At 37.0% G+C, this 25774-nt stretch overlaps 1 protein-coding gene across 1 annotated transcript in view; it reads left to right on the forward strand.

The window, feature by feature from the left end:
• The window catches only part of PTPN12 (protein tyrosine phosphatase non-receptor type 12), a 76793-nt gene that overhangs the window by 18541 nt on the left and 32478 nt on the right, over nt 1-25774 (forward strand). Inside the window, exons 2-8 of the mRNA XM_063323515.1 lie at nt 14447-14555; nt 17925-18001; nt 19690-19785; nt 20821-20859; nt 21670-21741; nt 23715-23774; nt 24760-24902. Of these exons, the coding sequence (XP_063179585.1) occupies nt 14447-14555; nt 17925-18001; nt 19690-19785; nt 20821-20859; nt 21670-21741; nt 23715-23774; nt 24760-24902 (596 nt within the window). The remainder of the gene's footprint in view (nt 1-14446; nt 14556-17924; nt 18002-19689; nt 19786-20820; nt 20860-21669; nt 21742-23714; nt 23775-24759; nt 24903-25774) is intronic.

Here is a 25774-nt window from a genome sequence, read left to right on the forward strand (position 1 = left end):
TAGTTTAACTGGGAATTGAGTAGCAAGAAATTTTAACAAAAACAATTTTTCCAGGAATGTTTCTAAGCAGAGAACAGTGCTTACAAATCAAACCTTCTGAAAATGTTTGCCAAAACATTAGTATTGCTTTAAAGACAAAATTAGCCGTTTAGTTGAAATCATAAAATCCATATTTCTTTATCAAAGAAAATAAACACTGCATAAAGCTTGATCAGTTGATAGTTAATTGATAGCATCTTTTGCTATCAGTGACAGTTGATATGGACTGAGTAAATCGTGCTTGTGAGAAATTAACACCATTGCTTGGGATTATTGTTTGATCTCTGAGGGTTTAAGTCATTCTGGACTAGTGTTCATTTAATAATAATGTACTGGGTTTGGATTTATTGGCCATTTATAACTTTCTAAATGAGGTTAAAATAAAGAGACAGTTTCAAGGCACTTAAATTATGGCTTAAAACAAAAAGAAGCCTTTCAGGCCTCATTAGATCACAGTAAGAGAAAGTGTAGACTGACAGTGTTTAGAATGAGGGTGATAGACTTAAATGTTTGGTGGCGGCCTTTAAAAAGGAAAATATTGCTTCCTTGTCCAGAGAAGACATTGAATTTTTAGCTGAAAGATGCTAAGATTATTTTACTGTTTGCTAGCATTCTTTGGTTGCAGTGAAAGCTTCCTCAAGTAGAACCAGACTATCACAACTAAAAACATGAACATAAAAATGAATTCATGTTTTATATGAAATAATAGAAAATAAAATGTAAAGACTACTAACAGTTTTTCTGTGCTAAAGGGCACTTATGCAATGCAAGCCATCGATAAAGTAGAATGAGTCTTTCTGTCCTAAGTGGAAAATTTCAGTAATTTCAAGTTGAATCAGTTTTTTTTAATATCAGACCATGAAGAAAAGTAAAAACATACAATCCATGAAAAAAGAAAAATCACAGCCTCAGCTGACCTGTTATCTTAATTAAGAAGAAAGAAGAAAAATAGCTTTTATCTCTTATTGGCTGTGGAGAATTTATATTGTCTCATTTCTAGAAATATCCCAGCATGTGGGACTTCCTACTGAATATACAGCCTGTTTATCAGTAAATATCCTGGGTCTTTATTTCCTTGATGACTACTGTAAACACTTATGAGTTGGCACTTAGTTTATTTGTGATAATTGGCATGTGTGTGTCCTTCATTGCCTGCTTCTTGTATAAGTTATTTTGCATTTTTTAAGTGTAGTCTTACATCCTTTACTCTGAAAGTCTGCTAGCTTTATGTAATATTCCCATCTTCCCTTCTTATTGTTTTCTAGCTTTGTCATCAAACGTCTGTTAGCGTGCTCTGCTTTTCATGAGAAGTCATGAAGGAAAATGCCCAGCTGGCCTGAGAAACTTTTTGAGAAACTATGCTTGTGAAATTCCTCCAGTCAGATGATTTTTTTCGAATCTTTTTCTTTTTTAAAACAGTCTAGAGAGACTCTTGTCTTGCCTGAATTCTTGTAAAAATTCACATACTCTTCTTTTGAATTGGCACCATACCAAATACTTTTTTGAAGCTCAGATTAGAACAGCTTCCTTTCCCAAGAAAGGAAGTGGAGTCTTACTACTCTGTCACTTATTCCACATAGATGAGAATTATAGATAAGAATCTTGAGGCTGGATCTGAAGGTATTCCTGTGCGTGTCAGAAATACCTGGAAGTAAATCCATCATCCAGAATCTGTGGGTGTTGAATAATGTTGTTTGTATTTCAGATAGATAGAAAAAAAACTTAATGAGGATCCTCTATTTACCAAACAATCAACTTCTACATTCTGGATTGTAAATATTCAGCTTTTTAAAGTGATGACAGTTGAGGGTTATTTTAAATTTATCAGCAGCTTGATTGACAAGGCACTTGCCTGAACCATATTCATTTTACTGGTTGACTTTAGTACCTTTTTATTTCTTGAAATGTAGAAGGACTGCATTTAGCAAATGAGCTGTGTAACAAACATAGCCTGCAGGGTACAAACATCAATGAGAGGCTACTTTAGAAACCTTTGTGTGATTGAGTGTATACTTCCTATGAGGTAAACGTTTCCCTGCTCTTCAAAATAGAAGAATTTTGGAAGTAATTACATTATAAATGTAATAAAGGCATCCCACAAACTGTTTGGAAATTAATTTAAAGTTCAACCTCCAGCTTTGATGTTAAGGCAATAATATATATATATATCTAAATAAAATAGGCTTTATTTTAGAAGTGTCAGGGATTTAGGTTGTCAATGCTGGTTTTAAAAGGGGGCATAGACAATACATTTGTTACTTGACCCTTTAGTTTGATGCAAGGTTTTACAAGTCTTGAGAATTAAAAATTATCTCTAAAATGTTCATGATTTTAAAAAGGTTAAACTTCAAACAGTTTGATTAAAATGTTATTTTAATTTACTTAATAGTAACTTCACTGTAGCGTTCTTGTCTCTGGGTGTTCTAATGAAAACATGATACAGGGTTGCAGAAGTGGCAACTATTTCTTTTGCTAGTCACTTTTGGGTTTGCATGTCCTGAGAATACCTGTGATTAAAGTTACTGTGGAACTTTAAGTGCTAGTGGTATGTCAAACAATATATTTGAAATGGTTATATTCAAGAAAAATCACAGCCTTTTCCTTTTTTTGAAGCAGCTTATTGAACAAAATGAGGAAAGTAAGAAACGTTTTCTGTGTGAGGGGTAGTACTGTAAGGTCATAGAAGGTGCTGTGTTTATGCCTATGTTACTTTTGTAGAACAGAATTGCATATGATACAGTGTGTCTGTAGAAGGGTTAAGGACTTCTTTTTAAATTCAGCTGAAACAAACTAAATGGTAGAGTTTACTTATTCAGGCATTTAGTAGTGTTACTTCCAGCTCTTGAGTGTTCAGCTATTAAAAGAAAAACTTTTTAATGGAGAGAAATAATCTAAAATCATGCTTTTTGAATAACTTATTGTCTAGATTTGTTGTTTCTGTACTGGCCATCACTTTGGTTTTGTTTGAGTAGTTGTTTTATAGCTCTTTCTGCTGTAATTACAAGAATTTTTTGTTGGCCGTTGCCTTCCCAGTTCTATCTCTTTTTTGAAACCAGAATTAGCATAATTTGGTTGAAAGGTGCGTGCTTTTGAACTGATGGGGATGCATTTGTTAGGCAAAGATTGACAGATACTACAAATATAAACAATTACGACACAAAATTCCTTTGCCTATCCGTAAGTATTGTGCTGGTTATTAGCTAGGTTTATTACAGTTGAAATCTTAGTACAAGTTTGTATCTTTAATGAGGCTGCTTCTTTCTGGCTTTTAAAATGCTATTGAACTCCGTCATAAATGGCCTCTTTATAACTAGCACATTCCTTGGCTTCCAGACACAGCCTCAAAGAAGGAGTGAAAATAGTTGTAAGCATGTTTTCTCCAGTTAGTAGAAATGTATTTTCTATTTGATACCTTCTCTTTCCCTTTCCATTCCCTTTATATTCCCTGTGTATATGTTACTGCATGGAAGTACTGATTCAGTGCTTGTCAGAAGCTTTCTTTTTTGTAGTTATGTCCGGAAAGGTTTTAGATTGTGGGTTTTTTTTGGAGTGGGGATAGTCGTTAAAACTCTGTGGGTGTTCTACTTGCCAATTATGAACTAACATAACTATATTAGCAATATCCTAATCTCATCTGCTGAATACTGGGGGTTCTAAACTACTGAAAGTCTCTGTAGATACCATATTTCTATACAAAGTTCAAGCCTGCTTCTGGGGAAAAAAAATAAGTTAGACTTCTGGTGAAAGATAAACTGGCATATTTTTATTGGAATTGCTTGTATGTCCAACATCGGCATATTTAATACTGAACTCATGTTAAACCCATAGTGGCTTAACTATGCTAAAGGATGTCAAGTACCTGAAAGGAACAGCGCCTTTGAGTTCTAGAGGTGTTTTGGTAAGGTAATTTGGACACAAAACCAGATCTCAGTTGCATTATTTCTTGACGGTACAAACAGGTATGCTTTTTACCCAGAGCATTTGTTAGGCTCCAGCTTTTCAGCTTAAAGTCATTCTTGGTGAAAGTCTTACAGGATGGGATCTCTGTTTCAGATAAATTGGCAAGACATAGCTGTTAAAAGAAACCCTGATGCCTTTTTGGAAGGCAGGACAATAACAGCTATAGTACACCTTTTGGGGGAGTGTGCAGATTTATTGAAAGACTTTAAGACTATTCTTGTGTGCCTTTATTTATGGCAGCTTTGGTATTGAGCACCAGCAGGTAGGAAATTCTAGTTTACTTCTGTTGGAGTGAAAGCTTAGTGTTTCCTGTCTCAGTTGTGGTGGCTTTCTTTCCACCTAGTATGAATTGGGCTGAAAACAAACACTGACCTCAAGGAAATGTGTTCCAAGGCGTGGGAAAAGAGGAAGAATTTTGCATCTTTTGAAGGAAGAGGGAGAAGAACTTGTTTTGGATTATTTAGTTGGGTTTTTTTTTTTAGTACTGAGTGGAAACAAAAGCAAAATATATTCTCCATGGAACTTAACGCCTCACTTCACATACTATGAAGTCACAAGAAAGGAATAGTAAAGACTGGGGAGAAGAAGGTTTTGATGGTAACAGATAATGAAATTTCACAGGGAGTATTGATGTGGTTAAACAAACTGAATATTTTTCTAAGACAGAGGTTTAGCTGCCTTATGCTGCCTATTTGTATGAATTGTACCTGATCTGTGTTGGCTATGCAGCTCTTCCTTTGAATGCTTGTCAGAGGATGCTTTTGACTGTTTACAGATGTTGTATATGTTAAGGCATGGGCACTGAAAACAAAGAGCTGTAGAGTTATAACCAATGGTGACTGGCCTGGGCCCTCTCATCTGACCCTGAAGAAAGCATTGCTTACATTCTTCTTAGCTGCCTGATTGAGCTGGAAAAAAAATCTCTGGTCTTTGGGGTACTTTTTGGAAAAGGTCTCAACTTGCCATTAGATGACTTCTTCTAGGCTTCCATGGGCTGGTCCTGGGGATGCTGTTTGTTGTCCATTCTTATTAGGTCATGGCTGTTGGGCTTTGACTTCCCTGAGAAAGCTTAAATCTGGTGTAAGGGAGGTAGGACAAGTATGTACTTTTGTCTCTATTTCAGGTGAGGGACACGCTCTATAAAAAGTGGTCACTCAGTTCATATGTTGCACTGACAGAGTCAGTGTCACATCCACAATGTCAAAACTTAAGTTTGACTTCAGAGCTAGTCTGTCTATCTAGAGTGGACTGTAGTGTGGTCACCTCTCCTGGATGAGTCAAAGGGTGGCTCTTAAGAGGAAGCTTACCTGGACGTATAAGTGGTTTTTGATTTTTAAAACAAACAAACAGACAAAACCCACCTCCAGCATCAGAGCGGAAAGTTCATCCCACCTGTCTCATACTTGCTCTGAGACTTGCTCCAGGACAGGCTTTTCATCAGAGCTCTGCTGTGGCAGTGTTGGTGTTGCAGATTTACTTCTGCTGACCAAGATAAGAGATGAGATGGACATTTAAACTGTTCTCTACATCTTTTCACTTAAGGCTAAATCTCTGCTTAGTATCAGTGATTCCGTTTCTGGTTACTGTCTTACTAAGCAGCTCAAGTTACTGAGCAACCTTCGTCTTGGTTTTGGATGGCTTGTAGAAGGACACTGGGATTCAAGGTGTTTGTGTACACTCCAAACTGAGCTGTTACTGTCGTGTTGCTGAATTTCCCCAGAGATTCTGAAGGCTGTCATGGGCTGTGGTGAGATATGCTTTTTTTTTTTTGCTTACGCTGTAAATGCCTGCATTGATTACATGTATAGCTGACATCTCGGAGAACAGCTACAATACATGATGTTTCCTGTTGTTGCCCTAGTGTGCCTAAACCACTATTTTGTAGGAAGCCGCTGGAGGTGGAAGGGTTATACATCTTTATACCCTTGTTATGTGATGATACGGTAGTTTCCTGCTACAAAGGAAATATACATGTAATGAAAACTGGACTGAGTTTGACAATTCTTTTTGCAAGTTATTTATAGCCATCATATGATAAAATCTTAAATTTCTGAGTCTTACCTGAATGTGGATTCAACCTAAATGAGGTGTAAATATGCATCCATCAATTTCTTGAACAAATCGGCAAAACTGGTGAAATGCTGACAGTAAAATTGTACAAGAACTAACAATACAATTGATATCCATAGTGTTGCGACAAAAAGGTCTGGAGGTGGGGAAAACTGTCTTTTCCTTCCTCATTTCAAGATGTTTTGTATTCAGTAGATTGGCATGCATAGTTATTCTGCAAGTTTTAAGAGTTTAAAAATTTTTAGATACTAGTAATTCTTTTTCATGTAAAATACAATCATCATTCATTTGCCCTAAAATGAATGGTGTTAGTTGTCTTGAAAAATTGCAGAAAACTGTATGAAAGACAACTCAAGCTTTTAATTACCATCTTGACTTGAAAGTTCAACTACTTGGGAAAAATGAATTAGTGAGGAGATTGGTATAGAAGGCTTAAACATGAAGACAGCCTATTTTATATGCTGCAGTTAACTGAGGTTTTTTTACTGTATTTAGTAGCTGTTTTCTTTAGTAACAAGCTGTTGGATTTTTTTGCAGATAGGTGGTTGATTCCATTGAAATAATCAACTAGGGTGTTGTAAAAGCATTCTCTTAAAAATTATTCACCTTAGCTTTCTTTGGGAGCATCTTCCCTTTTGATCACATAGCACGGTATGGTGAATAAGTGCTGTATATGTTTAAAGAAAGACTTAAAGGGAAAATCAAGATTAAATGCAATGTTTTTAATATACTTGTGCTGTCTAAGAGCACAAAAACATCAAAATGTAGGACTGAAGGAATAAGAGGAAAACAATAAATCCAGTAACTTGGAAATTATGCTTTTAAGCAGTGGGGGTTCCCTGGTTATGAGTTTTGCTTCCTTGTTTGTTTCTTTAAGTGCTTTGCTTCCTGATACTGTTTGGTTTTACATTGTTGGGTCTGAAAGTCCTCTTGTGGTCTGTTGCAAAAAAAAAAAAAAAAAAAAAAAAATCTGAGTCTTTTTTTCTGTTTTGAATTATCAAGAATTGTTCCTGTATTACTTTAACACTGTGAAGAAGCCTCTTACTTGTAATATGTTTTAAACGGCTTTTCTGTTTTTGCATCAAGACACACTTCCCAGCCTTCAATCCAAAGCAGTCAATTTTCTAATCATGTGGTTTCAGACTAATAGAAATTTTCACATTCTTCACTCATAGCCTATAACTGTCACTGCTGTGTTGTCCTGCGTGTTTTCACTTGATGTAAAAGTTTGTTCATAGTAGCCTCCACAATAAATTGAGCGTGCTAAGGAAATAGCATGGTTCAGAGATAGAAGGTTATAATCCCAGTTCTTGTATGTATAATAAGTATGCTGCATGGTTTTCTAAAGTATCTTAGAACGTACATTAGTAACTTACTAACTAAAACTTGATTATGCTTTAGTAATTTAATATTTGCTTTGTCTGCTTGTTTACTTGCTCATCAACAGACCACAGAACTCTTTTTAGTCTTTTCCACCCTTGAAAAACAAGCACATTACTGGCAGTAGATGTGTGGCTTAGCTGTTACGCTGAACATAATTAACTGCAACTGTCATTGATAGTACTGTTAATTTAGGTTAGAATTAATATGCAGATAGTATAAAAATAGCTTCAGAAATGAGGGAGAGGAGACTTCTGAAGTGACCAGCCCACATTTTAATAATATGTCTACGTAAAGCTATCTTTAGTTACTAGCAGTGTGGGAGACATGCCTGGTTCTAACGTTTTTGTTACGGAAAATATAGGTTTGGAAAGATGGAAAATGCTGGTCTTACTCTCACAGTACCTAATTCTTGAGTGCATGCTGTTATTTTTTTACCTGTTCCTAGTTTTAATGTGATACTGAAGAAAGTAGGATATACTCCTTAGCTGGCTCCTTTCAGTACTGTCATTTGGCCTTCTCTGCATGAGGACCTACCAGCATTGTCTTCATTGACTGATGCTTCTTTATTGGACATAAATCTCCAGTTAATGAATTCCCTTCTTCCCCAAGAAAATACCAGACTGAGTTAAGATGTTATAAGATACACTGTACCATCTAATACTGAAATGATGTTGTTCTCAGTTGCCTGGGTAATTTTGGAGAGATTTTTCTTTTACATGGTTCACACAAACTTCCTCAAACGCAGTGGGTTTTTTAGACACAACGTTGTCCTGCTGTAAAATATGGAAGAGCTCCCAATGGACTGTAGTTACTAGGCTTGTCTAGCAATCACTTCAGCAGAGATTCCCTTGGAAAACCTAGAGCTCAAGAGTTGGTAGGTGTTGCTAGTGCCAAGGCAGTGAAAAGTCCTCCTTCTTGTATCATGTTCTTTCTATCAGTTCAACTTGCAATCTCCTTTCAGGGCTTTATTTCAGAGAAACAGGTTAAATCCAGCCTGTTAGCCTGGTCCTTGCAGCCAAAACCACCTGCAAATGTTGAGATACTGTGAAGCTTTTCTTCTACAGAAGCAGATTATTCTCCTTTCATTGTTTGTGCTTGGCTAGTGTTTGGGAAGGCTTTTTCCTTCCATCGTGAGGGCTAGGAATTCATAAAAATAATTGTTTGAAAGCTGACAGGAATAACTGTGGAAAGACTGACATGCCACAAGTGTATGCTGTTTTTCAAGTAGTCCTAAGGCAGAGTGGTGAAAGGGATCTCTCAACAATCAGTTTTGTCTGTAATTGCATATGTATGTACTAAGTATTAGTATGATAAATAATTGTCAGCTTAGACTCTTTGGACATTATTTTGTGTGTAGGTCTTTTCAAGTTTTCATGCTGTGTTTTATTTGCAACAACAGATGCAAAGCATTTAACATACGAGTGTAAACTGCAGAGATGGTTGGGAGGCTTAGATTCAAGTATGATACCTGAAATCATATTAAACTCTGCATTATTTGTGCTACTTAACAGCAGAATGCAGTAACCAGTGACATCCCATGTGGCAAAGTTCAGTGTTTATTCAGCCCAACGGATCTGACTTTTCCAGAAACTTTGGGCTAAGCTGCACTTTGCCCCACTTGCCCCACGCAGCTCTTGTTCTGGCAGCATGACTAAAGGAAACCCAACTCACTCTATTTATTCCTTGTTACTGCAACCCAGAGCTGCAGACGCACTCCTGACTTGGAGTAGTCCATCCTCCAGCTGAGTTTATTAGCATCAGCTTGTCTTGGTGTTTCCCAGAGCCCTCAGTGGTAAGAAAGCAGTATAGGGAAACTCCAGTTAGATTTGCAGGGACTTTAAGCTAAAATACTTCTGGAAATGAAACAGTTCTAGAAAGTCAGACCCCCATTTGAGCAGTGATAGATCTGAGTCTGTACTTGAACCACCTTTTGACAAAGGTATCTCTGTACTCATAGAGAACTTGAAACCTGTGTAATCTGACCATAGATAACCGGAAGATAGTTGTTTTGACATTTTTGTGGTAGTTTGGTTCACATTGCTCGTTACAGGTACGTATTCTCACTGTATAAAAGTACTAGGAGCTTTATCTGCCCTAGTAATGTTTATCTAAATTATTAGGACAAGAGCACAGTTGAACATAACTTATGTGTTTTTCTTCCCCTGCTGCTAGTAAGAACAATGCAATATCAAGCTTATGATAGAAATAACTGTCTTACGAAATGAGTGCCTTAATACAACATTTTTAAAGTGTTTCCTTTTATGCTTTGATTTTTAAGATAACTTCATGGAAGCTTTTCTTTAGTTTTCAGTTCTTCGAGTATTTCTTAATACACTTAAGCAAATTTTGCAAAAAATATTCTTGTGTGTTTGGTGTTATCTCATGACTCTGCTGCCATAGCTGTCCATGTAGAGCTTCCTAAGCCTGTTGCTGTTGCCTGTTGTCACATAGCAAATGAACTGTGGGTGCCATGGAATATTCTAGCAGTTTGACCCTATGGTATGTACTGCTCCTCAGGTATGGTCAAAAAGGAGATTCAAGCAAATATCTCTGTTTTACTAACCGATGTTTTGACCATTGGAAATGTCAGATAAGGCTTAGGAGACAATTTGAGGGCTTTAAATAAGTGAAGGACTGGTGAAATGTTTGTCATGCTTTTCATAGGATCGTAGAATCATCTAGGCTGGAAGGGACCTTTAAGGTTGAGTCCAGCCAGTAACCTAACACTGCCAAACCACCACTGAACCGTGCCCCTCAGCACTACCTCTACCGGTCTTTTAAATACCTCCGGGGATGGTGATTCCACCACTTCCCTGGGCAGCCTGTTCCAATGCTTGACAGCACTTTTGGTGAAGAAATTTTTCCTAATATCCATCTTAAACCTCCTCTGGTGCAACTTGAGGCCATTTCCTCTTGTCCTGTTGCATGTTGTGAGAAGAGACTGACCCCCTCCTTGCTACAGCCTCCTTTCAGGTAGTTGTAGAGAGCGATAAGGTCTCCCCCCAGCCTCCAGCTGGGGCTAAACAACCCCAGTTCCCTCAGCTGCTCTTCATAAGACTTGTTCTCCAGACCCCTCACCAGCTCTGTTGCCCTTCTGTGGACACACTCCAGAATCTCAATGTCTGACTTGTAATGGTAGGGCCCAAAACTGAACACTTTTCCTTGAAAAGAAGCCCAGAAAGGAGTCACAAGAACTTTTGTGTTTTAAATAATGTTGAGGCTTTTAAAGTGAGTTCTTCAAATCTCAATAGTCAATATAAATATTTTCTTTAATCCGCAAGCAACATTTCTATGGTGTTAAGCAATGAGTCTTTACAAGCTTTCTAAAGTGTTAAATAGATGAAATAGAGTGACTGTGAAAATCAGAGATCTGTTTTTCTTGAACTGATTGGACTGAGTTCTTCTTAATATGGTAGGATTGCACAAGTGGGGTTTGAAAAGCTGGTTTGTCTTTTTGTGAAAACACTGAAGTAGAGTTGTAGTACAGACTGTAAAACCACTGTGGAAGCTGGAAGTATGTTTCTGAAACTCAAATTGTTTCAAAGGCTCATCCCCCCACTGTCACATGTGGTAAGTGTTTGTCACCATCCCACAAACCACTTCTGTCACGCAGTGAATAAGCAGAATTAAATTCGAGCTTTTCTAATGAGAATGGAACTTACGGCCTTGTGAATGTAGTTCTTTAAGTGTGATGAATCATGAACATACACTTACTTTTGACCATTTTGTTCTTAAAAGAATATATAAATGAAGATTTTTGTGGTACCAGAATAGCATTCCAGTGAATATGCAAGTGTCACGGAAGTGTGTACTGTTATCTGCAGAGGCACCAGGCTGGATCGCTAATGTCCCTGCTGTTGGCATCTGAGTATTTTCTGGGAAGCAATTTGGCTTTTTACTGACTTAACCCAAATGAGTGCTGCTTTGTACTGCAGACAGTTGTTTATTATGAATTAGCGTGAAACTGGACTGTGACGGATCTTGCTGGCTATCTTGTCATTGACTTACCATAGTCTGAACAAAATTCTTTCTTCTTCTGCCCTGTCATTACCCCCGTTCTGCCACAGAGTACATTCTCCTCCTTCTGGTCACTCTAGGCTGTAACCTAGGAAGCACTGAGTCTCTTGTATCCTACGGCAGGCTGGGTGTGCATGTTACAATAGCTTTCTGCAGGAATCTTCTGTTGTGTGTAGGACAAAATCTTCCGTTGAGTCTAGCACTCTTCCGTTCCTGTGGTAGTTTGTTCAAACCTCAGTTTTTAGAAGTCTGAAAGTAGTCAGAATCAAATTACTTCTAAATTGACTTTTTAGTTTATTTGTTCTCTTCCAAAGCATGAAGTAGGTACTGTTCTATGTAGCAGATACTACTACAAATCATAAGGAGTACTACTTACTCTTTTTGATTGCTCTCAGGACTGCACTGACTTAACTTCTATTACCCATGTGACAGAACAGCTGACCAACGTGCATTAAAAGCATGGGTCCTAAAGTGTTTTAGGAGCAGATGTGTGTTGAAATCAACCTATATTTCATTTCCAGTCTTTGCCTCAGAGCTGGGCTATGCTAGTCCTACTTTCCAGTTCTTTAGCAGATTGTACAGCTATTGAATCATGCAGAGGAAAAAGAGATGCTGAATTCTTGTAGCATCACTTTCTAGAAAATGAAAGTTGGTACTGGTCACTCTAGCCTTTTCGGCTTGTGATAGGTCCAAGTTGTACCTGTGATAGTGTGTTGTGGGGTTGGTTTTTTTTCTCTTTTTCTTGCATGCCTTTATAATGGGCTAAAGCAAAAAGGATCATCTTCCTAGGGTGCTTTTTGATACCTACCTTTTTCTTTTATCACTTCCTCAAGTGTATCTTTTTTCATGCAAAATAACTTCTGCTTCTACTCGTGGTTTTTAGAGGTTGTTTTTTCTCTAAACTTCTGTTACTTTTTCTAAGCAGAGTCATGGCATTTGTCCCATAAAAATCAGTAAGATGGGAAAAAGAGCCCCAGAAACTCACAAACAGGTTGAGATGTGGAACAATACACAAAATCGTATTAGTGGCTGTGCTTGGAAAGTATTGTTGTTTGTCTTTGCTTTTTTTTTTCCCCTCCCGATTGGAGGCTTATAGCCTATTTCCAAGTATTTTTCCATCTTGCAATTGTTAGCTGATATAGCAAGTTATGTGTATTTATTTTGCTGTTTCTGGACTCCTGGTTGTGTCCAGTCTTAGCACAGGCAGTATTTTTTATTTTGACCCAAATAAGCACAGTGTGACATAGGCCAATAGGTCTTCCTTGTGCAATTTAAGAAAAAAAACCCTCCATGCTACTTCTGTCATGCTTTTTAGTGTTCAGTGATCTAATCTGTGATAAAGTCCTCGGAGAAGAGGAAAAAAAAACGTTTGAAAACTGGTACTTCTTGATTTGCCGTTTTTTAATTTTACTTTGCAGTTGGTTTTGCTCTGTAAATGACACTTGTGGATTATTAGACGCATATTATTCAACTGAATTAATGCAAAGTTTTAACCACATTGCATATAAAACTTGCTGGTTTCTCACTATATTCAGACAAATTTTATTAAAGTGTTTTCCTGTATGTTTTTTTCTTTTCCTTTTTTTACTGGGAAAATTATTGGAGGACTTGAGTTGCCAATTCATTTTTCCTTCTTTTTTTAAAAATCGAAGTGTGCAACGAGTCTCCCATGTGTTTTAGTAGTTTTAGGGGAATTCAAGAAGAAAACTGGCATTCCAACCAAGTTGTCATCTTTGTGATGTCCTTCAGCCTGGATATTGTTGCATAGTCAGTAATAAACAAGATTTATATTATTTTTAACTAGTAAGCAACCTCCCCTATTCTCTGCCTTCCCCAAAAGAAAGCAAGCCATGAACACTTTTTGGGTCTTCGAGGACGGTAATTGAGCATCAAAGGTGGAGGGAGGGGAACATGAACAACCTCTGTCCCTCTACCTGCGCAGAACACCACTCAATGGAAATACTAAACGTCTTTGAAGCTATGTTCTTTGTTTTCTCCGTGATTGTGTTATATACCACCACCATGGCAGTGTCAACAGAATCACTGGTTTTGCAACCACCTGGCTTTAGCTGGAAGCCAGAGTTAACTATCTGAGTTCTTCGGGTGCCTTTTTCAATCTGGAGATCTACACAATCTAAAATAACAAGCACTGCTGGCTCCTCTTGTATTTTTATTTTATTTTATTTTTTATGAAGAGAATTTATACTCTCTTCTTCCTCCTCAGTTTTAAGGTTACAAAGGCCTAATTTTAGTGGGATGATGAAAGCTGTATTGCCCTTGTTATTTCCTAGGTTATTGGAGGGTGTGGGCTGGATTTTGTTATTAAGAGGTTTTGACTGTTTCAAATTTCTGATACTTGAAATAGACGGGGGGGGTTAAATGACATATCGTTGTGAATACAGCAGACGTCCTGTCACTCATCTTAATTGTGAATACCTTGTACCTGAGAGGCAGGGACTCTCTTTCTCTGGGTGTGCTTGAACAGAGGGTTGGGCATTAGGAGTTGATGCCTGTTAAAAGTGAGATTTTTGCTTTCTGTTGAGTTGGCAGCGTGTTGGAAGCTGTTGCTGCTAACAGCTGTTCCTGAGCCAGCCTGTCTGCGCTCTTCTTCCAGGTATTCTGAGCAATGACAGATTTTTCCGTTTCTCATGGGTGTTGTTAAGGTAGTTGTTAGTCCCTAACAGGGCAGTGTATTTCATAAATAAAATATAGCCATATTCCGTATTCCTGCTGTAGTGGCTTTTCCAAAGTTCCATGTCTCATGATGTCTAGAGATGGTTTCAACTTGGTTGTAAACTGCTAATGAGATAAAAGTACTGGATAATTACATTTTTAAACTTCATCATAGTGAATATTGTAAAAGGAAAGAAGAGGTATTTTTCAGTGATCATCTTATATTTCATTGATGAAGCTAATACCTTGTGATGCCCCTGTTATCTTGAGAATTTAAAAAAATAACGTAAGTGTTTTATTTCAGAGGTTAAGAAGATTATCAACAAAATACAGAACAGAGAAGATCTACCCAACAGCCACTGGAGAAAAAGAAGAAAATGTTAAAAAGAATAGATACAAGGATATATTACCATGTAAGTCTGATTTCTGTGTTGATAGAAGACAAAGGCAAGTGCTTGTTATTCTTAATGTATTTTGAGTTTTACTTTTTAGCTATTATGGAGGGGCAAAGTTGGAGATTATTTGCTGAAATGTAATTTTGATTAAATTTTTATTTTTAACTTGGAAGGCAAAGTGAGTGAACGTTTGTATGTTTTTATTAGGAGAGCTATCACACAGAAAAAATGTGTGCTAAGTCCCAAGCCCTATCAAGCTAACATTTTCACTTTAGCTTGGAATAGTGTAGAACTTCACTAGGTGCTTAACTGTCTTTTTTTCTTTAGGAGCATGTTATTCATGGTAGAAAACAAAAAAATGTTAGCATAAACTCTAGATGAGATTTTAAGGAGTCTTAAGGAACCTGACTTTGTGGTTTGAAGTAAAATGCTTTTTTGCTTGTTTGTATCCTGCAAACGGTGTCAGAGAACTTTCCGTGCTAGATTATCGTTGGTTTGTGTTTTGCTAGAGCCAAAATGAAATTCTGTTTAATGTATGAACACAGAAAACAAAAGCTGGAGCAGAATTTAAATTTTAAAACCACCAATGTGTGGGTATAACAGATCAGTGGTCTGTAATGACAAGATTGCCTGTTACTAGCTCACTTTGTGAAGCTCGTGATGCTGTGTATTTCAGCAGCTCTTACTGTGCTTCTCAATATGAGTAGCTGACAGATTAAAGGATAGTCTTCTGACAAATGCCACTTTTCATATCCCAGATGATGAGCAACAGATAGATTTTACTCTGCTTGGCTTTCTCAGAAGTGTTAGGAGATTTAAAACCAATTTGAAGTTGAAAAAGGTCTTAAGCATCATTAGCTTTCATTTCCAAAATGTGTTCTAGTAATAAGCTCCAGTGAATTACTGTATGTTTCAGATTGTTGCATACCTGTGTGCTCTGTTTTTCTAGTGCTGGAATTTTTACTGTTTATCAGCACGTGGAGCAACACTTCCAGCAGTAAACTTTGCCCTAAAGCCACAGACCCTAGATTCTTTATCAAGGTGGGCATAGTGCTTGCTGCTGCAAGGAAGGAAGGGCACATGTATTCAAATTCTGCTGGAGGATATATGTATAATATACATGACATGTTGAAGAGTAGTGTGGTACTAAGCTCAACTGCAGCAAAATAGTTAAATATCATTGGGTTTTTTGTTTGTTTTGGTTTTGTTTTTTTACTTGGGAGGAAACATGTTTAATGGCTGTAGTGAAAAAGAGAGGAGAAGTTGTTACGGTCATCTTATTAAAAGTTGTTAAAATCTTTCTTCCATGCTGGCATTTTGGTAGATGACGAACAATATAGCAAAATCATCATAGCGCTTAAGCTGAATCAGAGAGACCCTTAATGGCTGTTCCAGTAGTGAATGGCTGCGACTAGAGTTGTAGATGTGTTTTTCGTTCATGTACATAAAAAAAAAAAAAAAACCAAAAACCGAACAAACCCTCCCAAACTGCACCCCCCTCAAAAAAAAAAAAAAAAAAAAAAAAACAAACAAAAAAACACCTGAGTCATTGGGATCTGAAAGGGTAGACAGGTCGCAGTGGGGGAAGTGAGCAAACCTCAAAGCTGACATTAACTGAAAATACATCTTCAGTTTTCCTCAAAGGAAGAATATCTTCAAACATCCAAAGGTTCCAGCAATAAAGTGATGGGAGATCAGCTTGACAGAAATGAAAGCCAGGAGATGTTCTGGAGGAAGAAGGAGGATGATACTTTGCCTATCTTTTATAAATCCAGAAAAGAACTTATATTTGTAACTTAATTGGAGATCACTGCTATATTTATCAGAAATTGTTACTGCAGCCAGAGAGATCAGTACCTCAATAGTGGCTCCAGAGTACAAGATGTGTGCACGTTCACATTACAGTTCACTGAGCCATCCTAGATGATAGTTAAATGAAACATGCAGGTCACTGGTTACCTGAAAACACCAATTAGTAATTGTGAACTGAGCCTTTAAGCTATATATAAATGTCAAAGCACTTAATCTTCTGAACCTGGAACCTGCATTGGATTTTTTGTAGAGAATTCTATTCCAGACCTAAAACTCTGAAGGAGCTGAGCTGTGGCAGATAGAGGCAGGAAAGTGCTCTAGAATTTTGGATCTGCTGGGAAGATAGGAGCCCTCATTAGCCTACCACTGTAATTAGCCTGGTCTGCCATTTAAAAGTAGTTTTTAGTACTAAGTCTGTGACACCACTGCATGCTTATAAAGCGTCCTTGCTTTTCGGTTAGATGTATGAGAGTGTAATACAGTGCGATATGTTACAAGGGTTTCTCTAAGCCTGTATATGTGAGAGTACGTTGTCTTTAGATCTGTGATCTAAATGTCTTGTAATCTACACTGGTTCTTTTTTAGGAAGCATTACGTGGTAACACAAACATTTTTTGCATGTTATCAGGACTCTGGCTGAAAATTTCACCATCTTGGAAGCTTTTTGGAAGAGCTTTCTGTATAGAAATAGCTCTTAGCATGTACTTCTTGTGGGCTTGGTTCCCTGTTTTATTACCAGTGATGTTTTGACAAAAAAAACCCCTAACCAACCATATTTCCTCTTTTTAAATAGAGTTGTTCTTTGTGTTTTTCCTTGAATTTAGCTCTAATAAAGGTTTTAGCAGCTGTTCTGTGGTTTAGGAATTGACTCTGGGAGCAGAAAGAAACAGAAATTGCTCGAGCAGATGCTGTTTCTGCAGATACTTTTGTTCCCCAGTTCAAAGAGAATTTTTATTTTTGATCTGGATTTCCAACTAAAACAGCTTCTATTATAGAGATAGGTTGAACGATTTTTATTTGATAGCTATGAAGTATTTGTATCAACAGGAGCTGGAAAGACTGGCAAACCTGCTAACCACCTACCTTCCTTCTTAGAATCATCAGGTTGTTTCTGTATTAAAGATGCACTTAATTATTTTTTTTTCAATGCCAAAAAGAATTCCAAGATGTTTAGCTTATTCTGTCAACAAGTAATAAAGGCTATTTTTAAGACTGCTGAAGATTTTAGCCCCTTAAAGATCTGCTGTTTGTATAAGAAGCTTTCTCTGAGACAGCCAGTAATGCTGGAGGCAGAAACCTGAAATGTCAGAACCCCCTAAATGAAGGAATCTGCTTCAAATAGTTGAGAAGTGCCCCAGCAAAGTGTGTAGACCAGTGTTTGAGGGATAGAAGTCAGGCTGTGCCGGAGCAGTAAACCCCAGTGCATGGTGACTTATCTTTGGGAAATGTTCTTTAATGCTTAATTTCTTCTATATGTATAATATGCACTATATGTATTACATTTACTGTTACATATTGATTTACATGTGTTGTAATTCTTCTCTTAAAAAAAAAAATAATAAATTCTTCTTTTAGTTGATCACAGCCGGGTTAAACTGACCTTGAAAACTCCCCCACAAGATTCAGACTACATCAATGCAAACTTTATTAAGGTATGCATTACTATCTTACCAGTTTTTAAATTCTTTTTAAGCTTTTATTTCATATCAGTGCAGTTTTAATATTATAGTCTGAGATAAGAATTTGAAGCTGCGAGGGAAGATTTTCTTTTATTATGACTTGAATAAATTTGCAAGAATAATGCCATTTATAAAGCAATTTTAAAGTTTTAATATTACTCTAAGCGTTAAGTATAATATAAAATATTTCAAAGTGACAGGCAACCAAATTGGAACTTTATACCACAGGAAAATTCAGATGCGATTGTTTTAAACAGCTGATAGTGCTACAAATACCAGATTTTGAGTATCTGTTTTTAGGGATCATAAATGAAGTGTTTGACAAATTGTGTATCTTAACGTGCACTTCTTGCTATTCATGGCAGAAGTGTGGCAATGGAATTATATCTAACATTCTTGAAGAGAAGCCAGTTTGGCTAAAAGCCTGTAACACTTTTGTTTCAAAGCATGAATATCTTGGGCTTGAAAAGCTGAATGTAAATCATAGAACCATAGGGTTGGAAGGGACCTCTGGAGATCATCTAGTCCAACCCCCCTGCCAGAGCAGGGTCACCCAGAGCAGGTTGCACAGGAACGTGTCCAGGCGGGTTTTGAATGTCTCCAGAGACGGAGACTCCACCACCTCTCTGGGCAGCCTGTTCCAGTGCTCTGCCACCCTCAAAATAAAGAAGTTCCTCCTCACGTTTAGGTGGAACTTCCTATGGTCAAATTTGTGCCCATTACCTCTGGTCCTGTCCCCGGGCCCCACTGAGAAGAGCCTGGCCCCATCCTCCTGACACTCACCCTTTAAGTATTTATAAGCATTGATGAGATCCCCCCTCAGCCATCTTTTTTCCAGACTGAAGAGACACAAATCCCTCAGCCTTTCTTCATAAGAGAGGTGTTCCAGTCCCCTAATCGTCTTGGTAGCTCTCTGCTGCACCCTCTCCAGCAGTTCCCTGTCCTTCTTGAACCGGGGAGCCCAGAACTGGACGCAGTACTCCAGGTGCGGCCTCACCAAGGCAGGGCAGAGGAGGAGGATGACCTCCCTCGACCTGCTGGCCACACTCTTCTTGATGCACCCCAGGATGCCATTGGCCTTCTTGGCCACAAGGGCACATTGCTGGCTCATGGTCATCCTGTTGTCCACCAGGACTGCCAGGTCTCTTTCAGCTGAGCTGCTCTCCAGCAGGTCAGCCCCCAACCTGTACTGGTGCATGGGGTTATTCCTCCCCAGGAATATAAATATCTTCAAGCTTTATATAAAACAAATTTTTAAAATTTTGGAGGTTTGAAATGTGGTATTTCTGGGAGGGAAGAACTGAAATTTGTTCAAGGGGATGCTTTTTTAGCAGCAAGATTTTCAAATTTTTGTCATTAAATGTTTGAGTAACAAAGAAAAAGCAGACTTTAAGGGAATCTTCAGGATCTGAACATACGGAAAGATATTTTTCTGCTACAGTCTCTGGCGGCACAGTGGCTGTTATAATCTTGGGCTCCCTTGAAATCACCAGGAAAATTTCCACTAATGTAAATGAGACTCGTATTTCATATTTACCCATCCTGTTGTATAAAAGAAAGAGATACTCTAATTTTACATGATTATAACCTAAAGCTTTTTTTTTATTCAGTGCAGATAAATTTTCTTTATACATGTTAATGGCTTCTTTGTGCAATCCTAGGGAGTACATGGGCCAAAAGCATATGTTGCTACGCAGGGACCATTAGCAAATACAGTAATAGACTTCTGGAGGATGATATGGGAATACAATGTTGCTGTAAGTACCTACTTAAAAACCAAAATTGGATATTACCTTATTTCATGGCACAGTGATTATGTATCTGTTGCCTGAGCTGGCTATTATTATCAAAAATGTTGATTGTGATGTGACTTGTCCATTTACTTCTTGAATCTTGTTTTTGTACTTTAAATAGCATTCTATATATCATTAATATTATTTATTCAATTTAATAATATAAATTCAAAATAGTTATTTTATTGAACAAATATGAAACCATAACTATTTATGAATAGGTTGATGCTTGGTGACATCTGTCCTACAGGAAACCTTACAACTCTGATTTAATGTGGACTGACAAAATCGGATACAAAAGCAGCATTTGAAACAAAATATAAAAGTCTACCTTTCTATTTATGCTAGTCTTGATTTACTTATTGGTTTGTATATTCTACATCTTTTTAAACAGCTATTTTCAGGAGTTAACTTCTAAGTACTGTTAAAATTTGATATGTTCAACAAATTATTTCTGAAAGTATTTTTGGCTTATCAAACACTTAAATCATGGTTACTTATTGTAACGAAGAGCTTACCTGTTGATGCGGTTTTTTGTTGTTTACATTAATGTAATCTGAAATAGTTTCATCTAAGAAATCTGATTATTGTTTTTTAAATGGTTTTTTTTGCGTCTACTTTAAACAGTCTATGTCATTTTAAGCAAATATAGCTGTATGTTTCTTCCACTTGGCAAATGGTTCTACATTTTTATAAGTTTAGACTTTACAGTCAGGCTGAATAAATAAAGTATTTGTACAGGATTACAGTGAATTCAAATTAAATACCCTTAAAATGTTGTATTAGTGTTGTAGATTATTTTGTGTGGGATAAAACCTGGGTACTATTTTAGAATTAAAAGAGGATGCATCTGTAGGTAGGAAAATAGTATTAATGAGTCTCTTTAGTAACCAATTAAGGAGTATCAGTATCTGTCCAGATATAAGCAAGCAGTGGAGTGTTGGTGAATTTACTTGATCTAAAACCAGCTAACTTTGAGCATTTTTTTTGTCTTTTCAGATAATTGTAATGGCCTGTCGGGAATTTGAAATGGGAAGGGTATGTATGCTAAATGCAAAAATAAATGAGCATTGCCCATGTGGGGCAATATGCCAATACCTGTGAAGCTTCGTATGCCAAATCCGTAACTGTAAAACTAATCTGCCAGATTGAATGAGAATGCTTACCCTTATATTTGTATGCATAGAAAATAATGAATGTGACGGCTTTTTTTAGCCCCATTTATATTGTTACATTATTATTTAGGTGTCATCTCAGTGGAATGTATATGTTTGTATACGGAACTGTACCAGTGGTCTCTTTCTGGTCAGGTCACTATGGAAAAAATCTTGCTCTTTATGGGATGTAGGCCAACTATCAAAATCTGGAGTCCTTCATAATTTCCTGTCAATTGATACAGCTGCAAAAACAACCTATCTTTTAAATCTCTCTGCTATATTCTTATATTCTTTCCTGAGAAGTAAAAAATAAATAAATGTGGTCCACTATTGTGAACTCCAAACTTCCACAAAAACTAAATTATCTCTCATTGCTTCCCTCTGTATGATGTGCGTTTGCACTTATATGGGCCGTCATGAATTTCACGTCCTAATTTTCAAGGTGTCTTTTGGCTGTATTTATTGGTCATCTGGATTTTTTGTTTCATTTTTCTTTTGGTATCCAAAACAAAAGACGCTTTACTATCTTAAAAGAAGTCCAGCAAGGCACCAGTAGGCAGGTGTTAAGGAAAAGCACCTAGTAAGAGAGAGTATAAGGCATTCAAGATTATCATTTTTTCTGCTCTGCTTCTGTTAATCATCATTTTTTGGTACCACACATGAATTAAATTAGGATTCTTTGCTTTAACAGAAAAAATGTGAACGTTACTGGCCTCTGTATGGAGAAGCAGCTGTAACTTTTGGACCATTTCGTGTTTCTTGTGTAAGTATAAAGCTTTATAATTAATTTTGAAGGATTTAGTGCTTTTGTAACTTAAAATAACCGTTCAACAAACAGTTTGTATTACAAATGCTTTTTTAATTGTTTGGTACCAAATTTTACACAAAGACTCTCAAAGGAATGCAGTGGAAAACAATGTGTGTATCTAAAAAAAAAAAAATCATGGAGGATTCAAAAAACTACACAGCTTAAAGTAGGGAGCCTGTGTCCCTTGGTCTTGTATCTTTTTATGTATCAGTTCTTTAGCTTTACATTGTGAAGTTTTGAATATCTGTACAGCACTCAAGAGATCAAATAATATCCATGCAGTTGTTTCTCAGTTATGACTTGTGCATTCTGGATGTGTGTAAGAAATGAAAGTAACACTGGAAAAGGTTATTTTCCTTAAGTTACATAAAGTTAATTAGCATAAATAGAGAAAATGGAAACTAAAGTATTTTTTTAACTTGTTTTGATAGTAACAGATATAGGTTTATTTGAAAATACTTCCTTTGCTTCTATTGTTGCTTTTGAAATCAAAACACAAATGCATAGCAGATCACCATGAGGTCTGAATCTTTTCCTGGAGAATTCCCAGGGGGTAATATCAAGTAAGCTCTGATTCCAGAAGGATGGAGGAAATCTCAACATTTCCATTGCATGTTTTGTCAGTGTTATCAGGAGTTCTGGTCTCTAAGCATAACTACTAGAGCCTCTTCCACTTTTGATACTTGCTCATAAATGATAACGTAAGGATTTCTGGCAGAGTAATAGGCAGGAAGAGGGACTGTGAATACCTCCTATGCCAAGCACAGCAGGGAATTGAAAGTAATCATTCTTTTGGCAGCTGCCATCTCAGCATCACACAAGAGTATACCCCAGTAGGTTTTTGCAATCATCCTTCCTCGGTAGAGAAAGCTGGATAGTAAAAGAAGTCATGGTGCAATGACCATTTCACAAAAGGGGGCCGCTTACGTGGCAGAAATTGACTTCATGAATCGTGAGGTTTTCAGGGTATGGGTGAGGACACAGTGTGTGGGAGCGTAGCCACCAAAACCAATGTGCTCAGCATTCCTTAGGTGTGGGATGGTGTCTGGTTGCGTTTGTACACACCTGTTTATGCATCTTTATTGCTTCCTGCTTTAAACACATTTGTGGCCTGTTTGTCCAACTTCTAGCTCTTAGAGTTGTGGTCACATCATCAAGCCTTCGCTTCTAGATGATGCCAAGGGCCATCCAGCCTATCACATTGTGTTCAATGACAGCCTAATTATTTAAGGGAAGAGAATCGAAAATAGACCGTGTGTAGAAAGATCCTTCTCCTTGTACTTGTTGTCAGCTTCTAGGCATGGACTAGCAGGACTTCCTAAATTGGGTGTGGCCCCTGCATTATCAATATCTTACAGTATAGTGGATAATGAATTTGACCATTTTTTTTGTTTGGGTTTTGTTTTTTGTCACTTATTCTTTCTGATATTCACATTGTGTTGTTGGAAGAAAACACTTCCTTGTGTCTTTATTTTTAATGTTGCCACCTGGTAGTTGAATCAGGTTCTATTATGTTCCATTAGTTACTATTAGGATATGAATGAAACCTGGCATGAAAGTATTGAGTATAACTGTCATCGGTATAAATGGTCTTACTGGGAACTTTTTCCATGGAAGTTCATGATCGGCACTAACCGTTCACTTATTCTAAAACGGTGAAATTGATCCATTCCAAGTTGATGTCAAAACTATATTTTTTCTTTTCCTTAACTCAAAATTACGCGTATTTCAATGGGAATTGCTGCTATTTTCTAGCTGAAGTTCTTTAAGGTATTCAGAAAGAGCCAGTATGCCAGTTTAGGAAGCTATTCTTAATCCTACTTTGAAACACCTGAGTTTAAAGTTTGGGTTTTCAGTTACATCCTGTATCCTGCATATTGATATTTTTTCATTTTTTTTCCAATGCATTACTGTTTTCTCATGTTTAGGAAGCTGAGCAAGCAAGAACAGATTACTTCATTAGAACATTATTACTTGAATTTCAAAATGTAAGTATATGATCGCTTCTGGTCTCAACTTCAATGGTGGTTCAAAGGTCTCTAAAATGATACAATGGAGGAAACTCGGGAAAAAAAATCGTCAGTTTTTTAGGTGCAGACTCTGTATGTATGTAAATCATCAAGTTTAGAAGTGATGTTAAAAGCTTAGTATGTAAGAAAAGAGCAGTGGAACTCTATACTTGTCTTTTATTTATGTTCTTGGTTAGCCAAAGTTGTGTGATGGTCTTCAATAGCATGCGTTAACAACTAGAAAGCTTCCGTCACCCTAGGGAATTTCACTGTTTACCCCAACTAGAAATACTATGACAAACTGAATCAAACTCGTCAAAATAAACTGTTTCCTCTAGTTAGCTTCTTTTTGGGTAAAGTATGTGTACTTGTTAGAATTTGCCCTATACTTTCATTTATTGTCAAGAGGGTTTTACAGTGTTAGAAGATATTTGTGATGCTCATTCATATGCTTGTATTGCCAAATAAAAGTAAAGCAAGAATGATGATAACAATGTACTGATTTATTTTTTTCCCCAAAGTTTCTCACTCTAGTCTTATACTTTGAAAGGGAGAAAAAACACCACCACCACCAAAACCCCTCCGTTTTTTTCCAATGTAAGTTACTGGAGTACAATTGGAAAAAGAACCTTTCATGATGGTCTTTCCATTTCTCTCTCCCTTTCAAAGTCTAAGACTGTAAGGACAGAGAATCTTTTAACACAGTGCAATGTTGTGGGTCCTTTAACTGATAGAGAGGGGCTTCTGTGAACTGTCCCATAGTTCGTTCTTCTGTGTGTTAGCAGCACTCAAAATACTACCTTAGAATTTCCCTTTTGTTTTTTAAGTGGTATAAGCTGTAGAGGTTTTTTATTGCAGTAAATGGCTTTGCTTGTCTACCCTTAATCATGCAAAAAGTGTATTATTTATTTCATACAAACTCCTAAAATATGTATTATCATTAACACCTTTCTCTCTCCCTTAGGAGACTCGTAGTGTCTATCAATTTCATTATGTTAACTGGCCTGACCATGATGTCCCTTCGTCTTTTGATTCTATTCTGGACATGATCAGCTTGATGAGAGAATACCAGGAGCATGAAGATGTACCGATTTGTATACACTGCAGGTATCAAATATATTTATTTTTTAAGTTTATGTACTTTTTTTGAAGTCTAGACTTTTGGTAAGAGATGCACTAGATTGATTCTAAATCACAGGTTTATTTTTTTAGTATTCTAAAAAGGAGTATTTCCTCATGTCAGAACTCTGCTCAAAATCATACAGTCTTCATTGTCTTAAAAGTCATGCCACAGTGAAATTTTGCTTCTATTTCTGTTGAATATAGAATATCAATCAGAAAAGAATTAGTCTTTGAAAGAGAAACTGTTACATGGTTCTTAAGACTTTGAGGATCATGGCAAATCAGATATGGGAGTGAAGGCTCTATTCTCAATAGGAGAGACTACAGGTCAAAGGGAGAGATAGTAGGTGCCATCGCTACCTAACAACTTTTCTGTCTGTCTCCTAATATGAGAAAAAAGATCTCTAATGAGCAGGCTGTAGTTTCCGGTTGTTAAGTCTTCGTTTCTGAGCAGCAGTTTCATCTCTTATCTGAAATTTTGCTAACAGAAGGACTGTTGAAACTAAACTGCCATAAAAATGGTTTGGTGAATTGACAGTTTCTGATAATTTCTCTGGGAAGTTCTTGCCTATGATATTTGATACTTTTTAAAGCAACAGAAGTTGAGGTATTACATGTCAGAAAAACAAATTCAGATTCATAAGCCAGGAAATGTTAAATTGTTGCAGGCTTATTAACTTTCTAGAGCTTGGTTATTCTCTGAAAGTGTCTATATAGAAATCTCCTGTCTTCAGCTGCATCCTTTTTTTAACTTGTCACTCTAAGTGACTGAGGTCTAAAACAGTAAGAAACTTAGCACTGAAATCCATTTCCCTTTGTTCTGTTTCTCTGGCGTGTCAATACGGTTGCAAAGGTTG

This window comes from Chroicocephalus ridibundus, chromosome 1, assembly GCF_963924245.1.
Source record: "Chroicocephalus ridibundus chromosome 1, bChrRid1.1, whole genome shotgun sequence".
NCBI classification, from domain to species: Eukaryota; Metazoa; Chordata; class Aves; order Charadriiformes; family Laridae; genus Chroicocephalus; species Chroicocephalus ridibundus.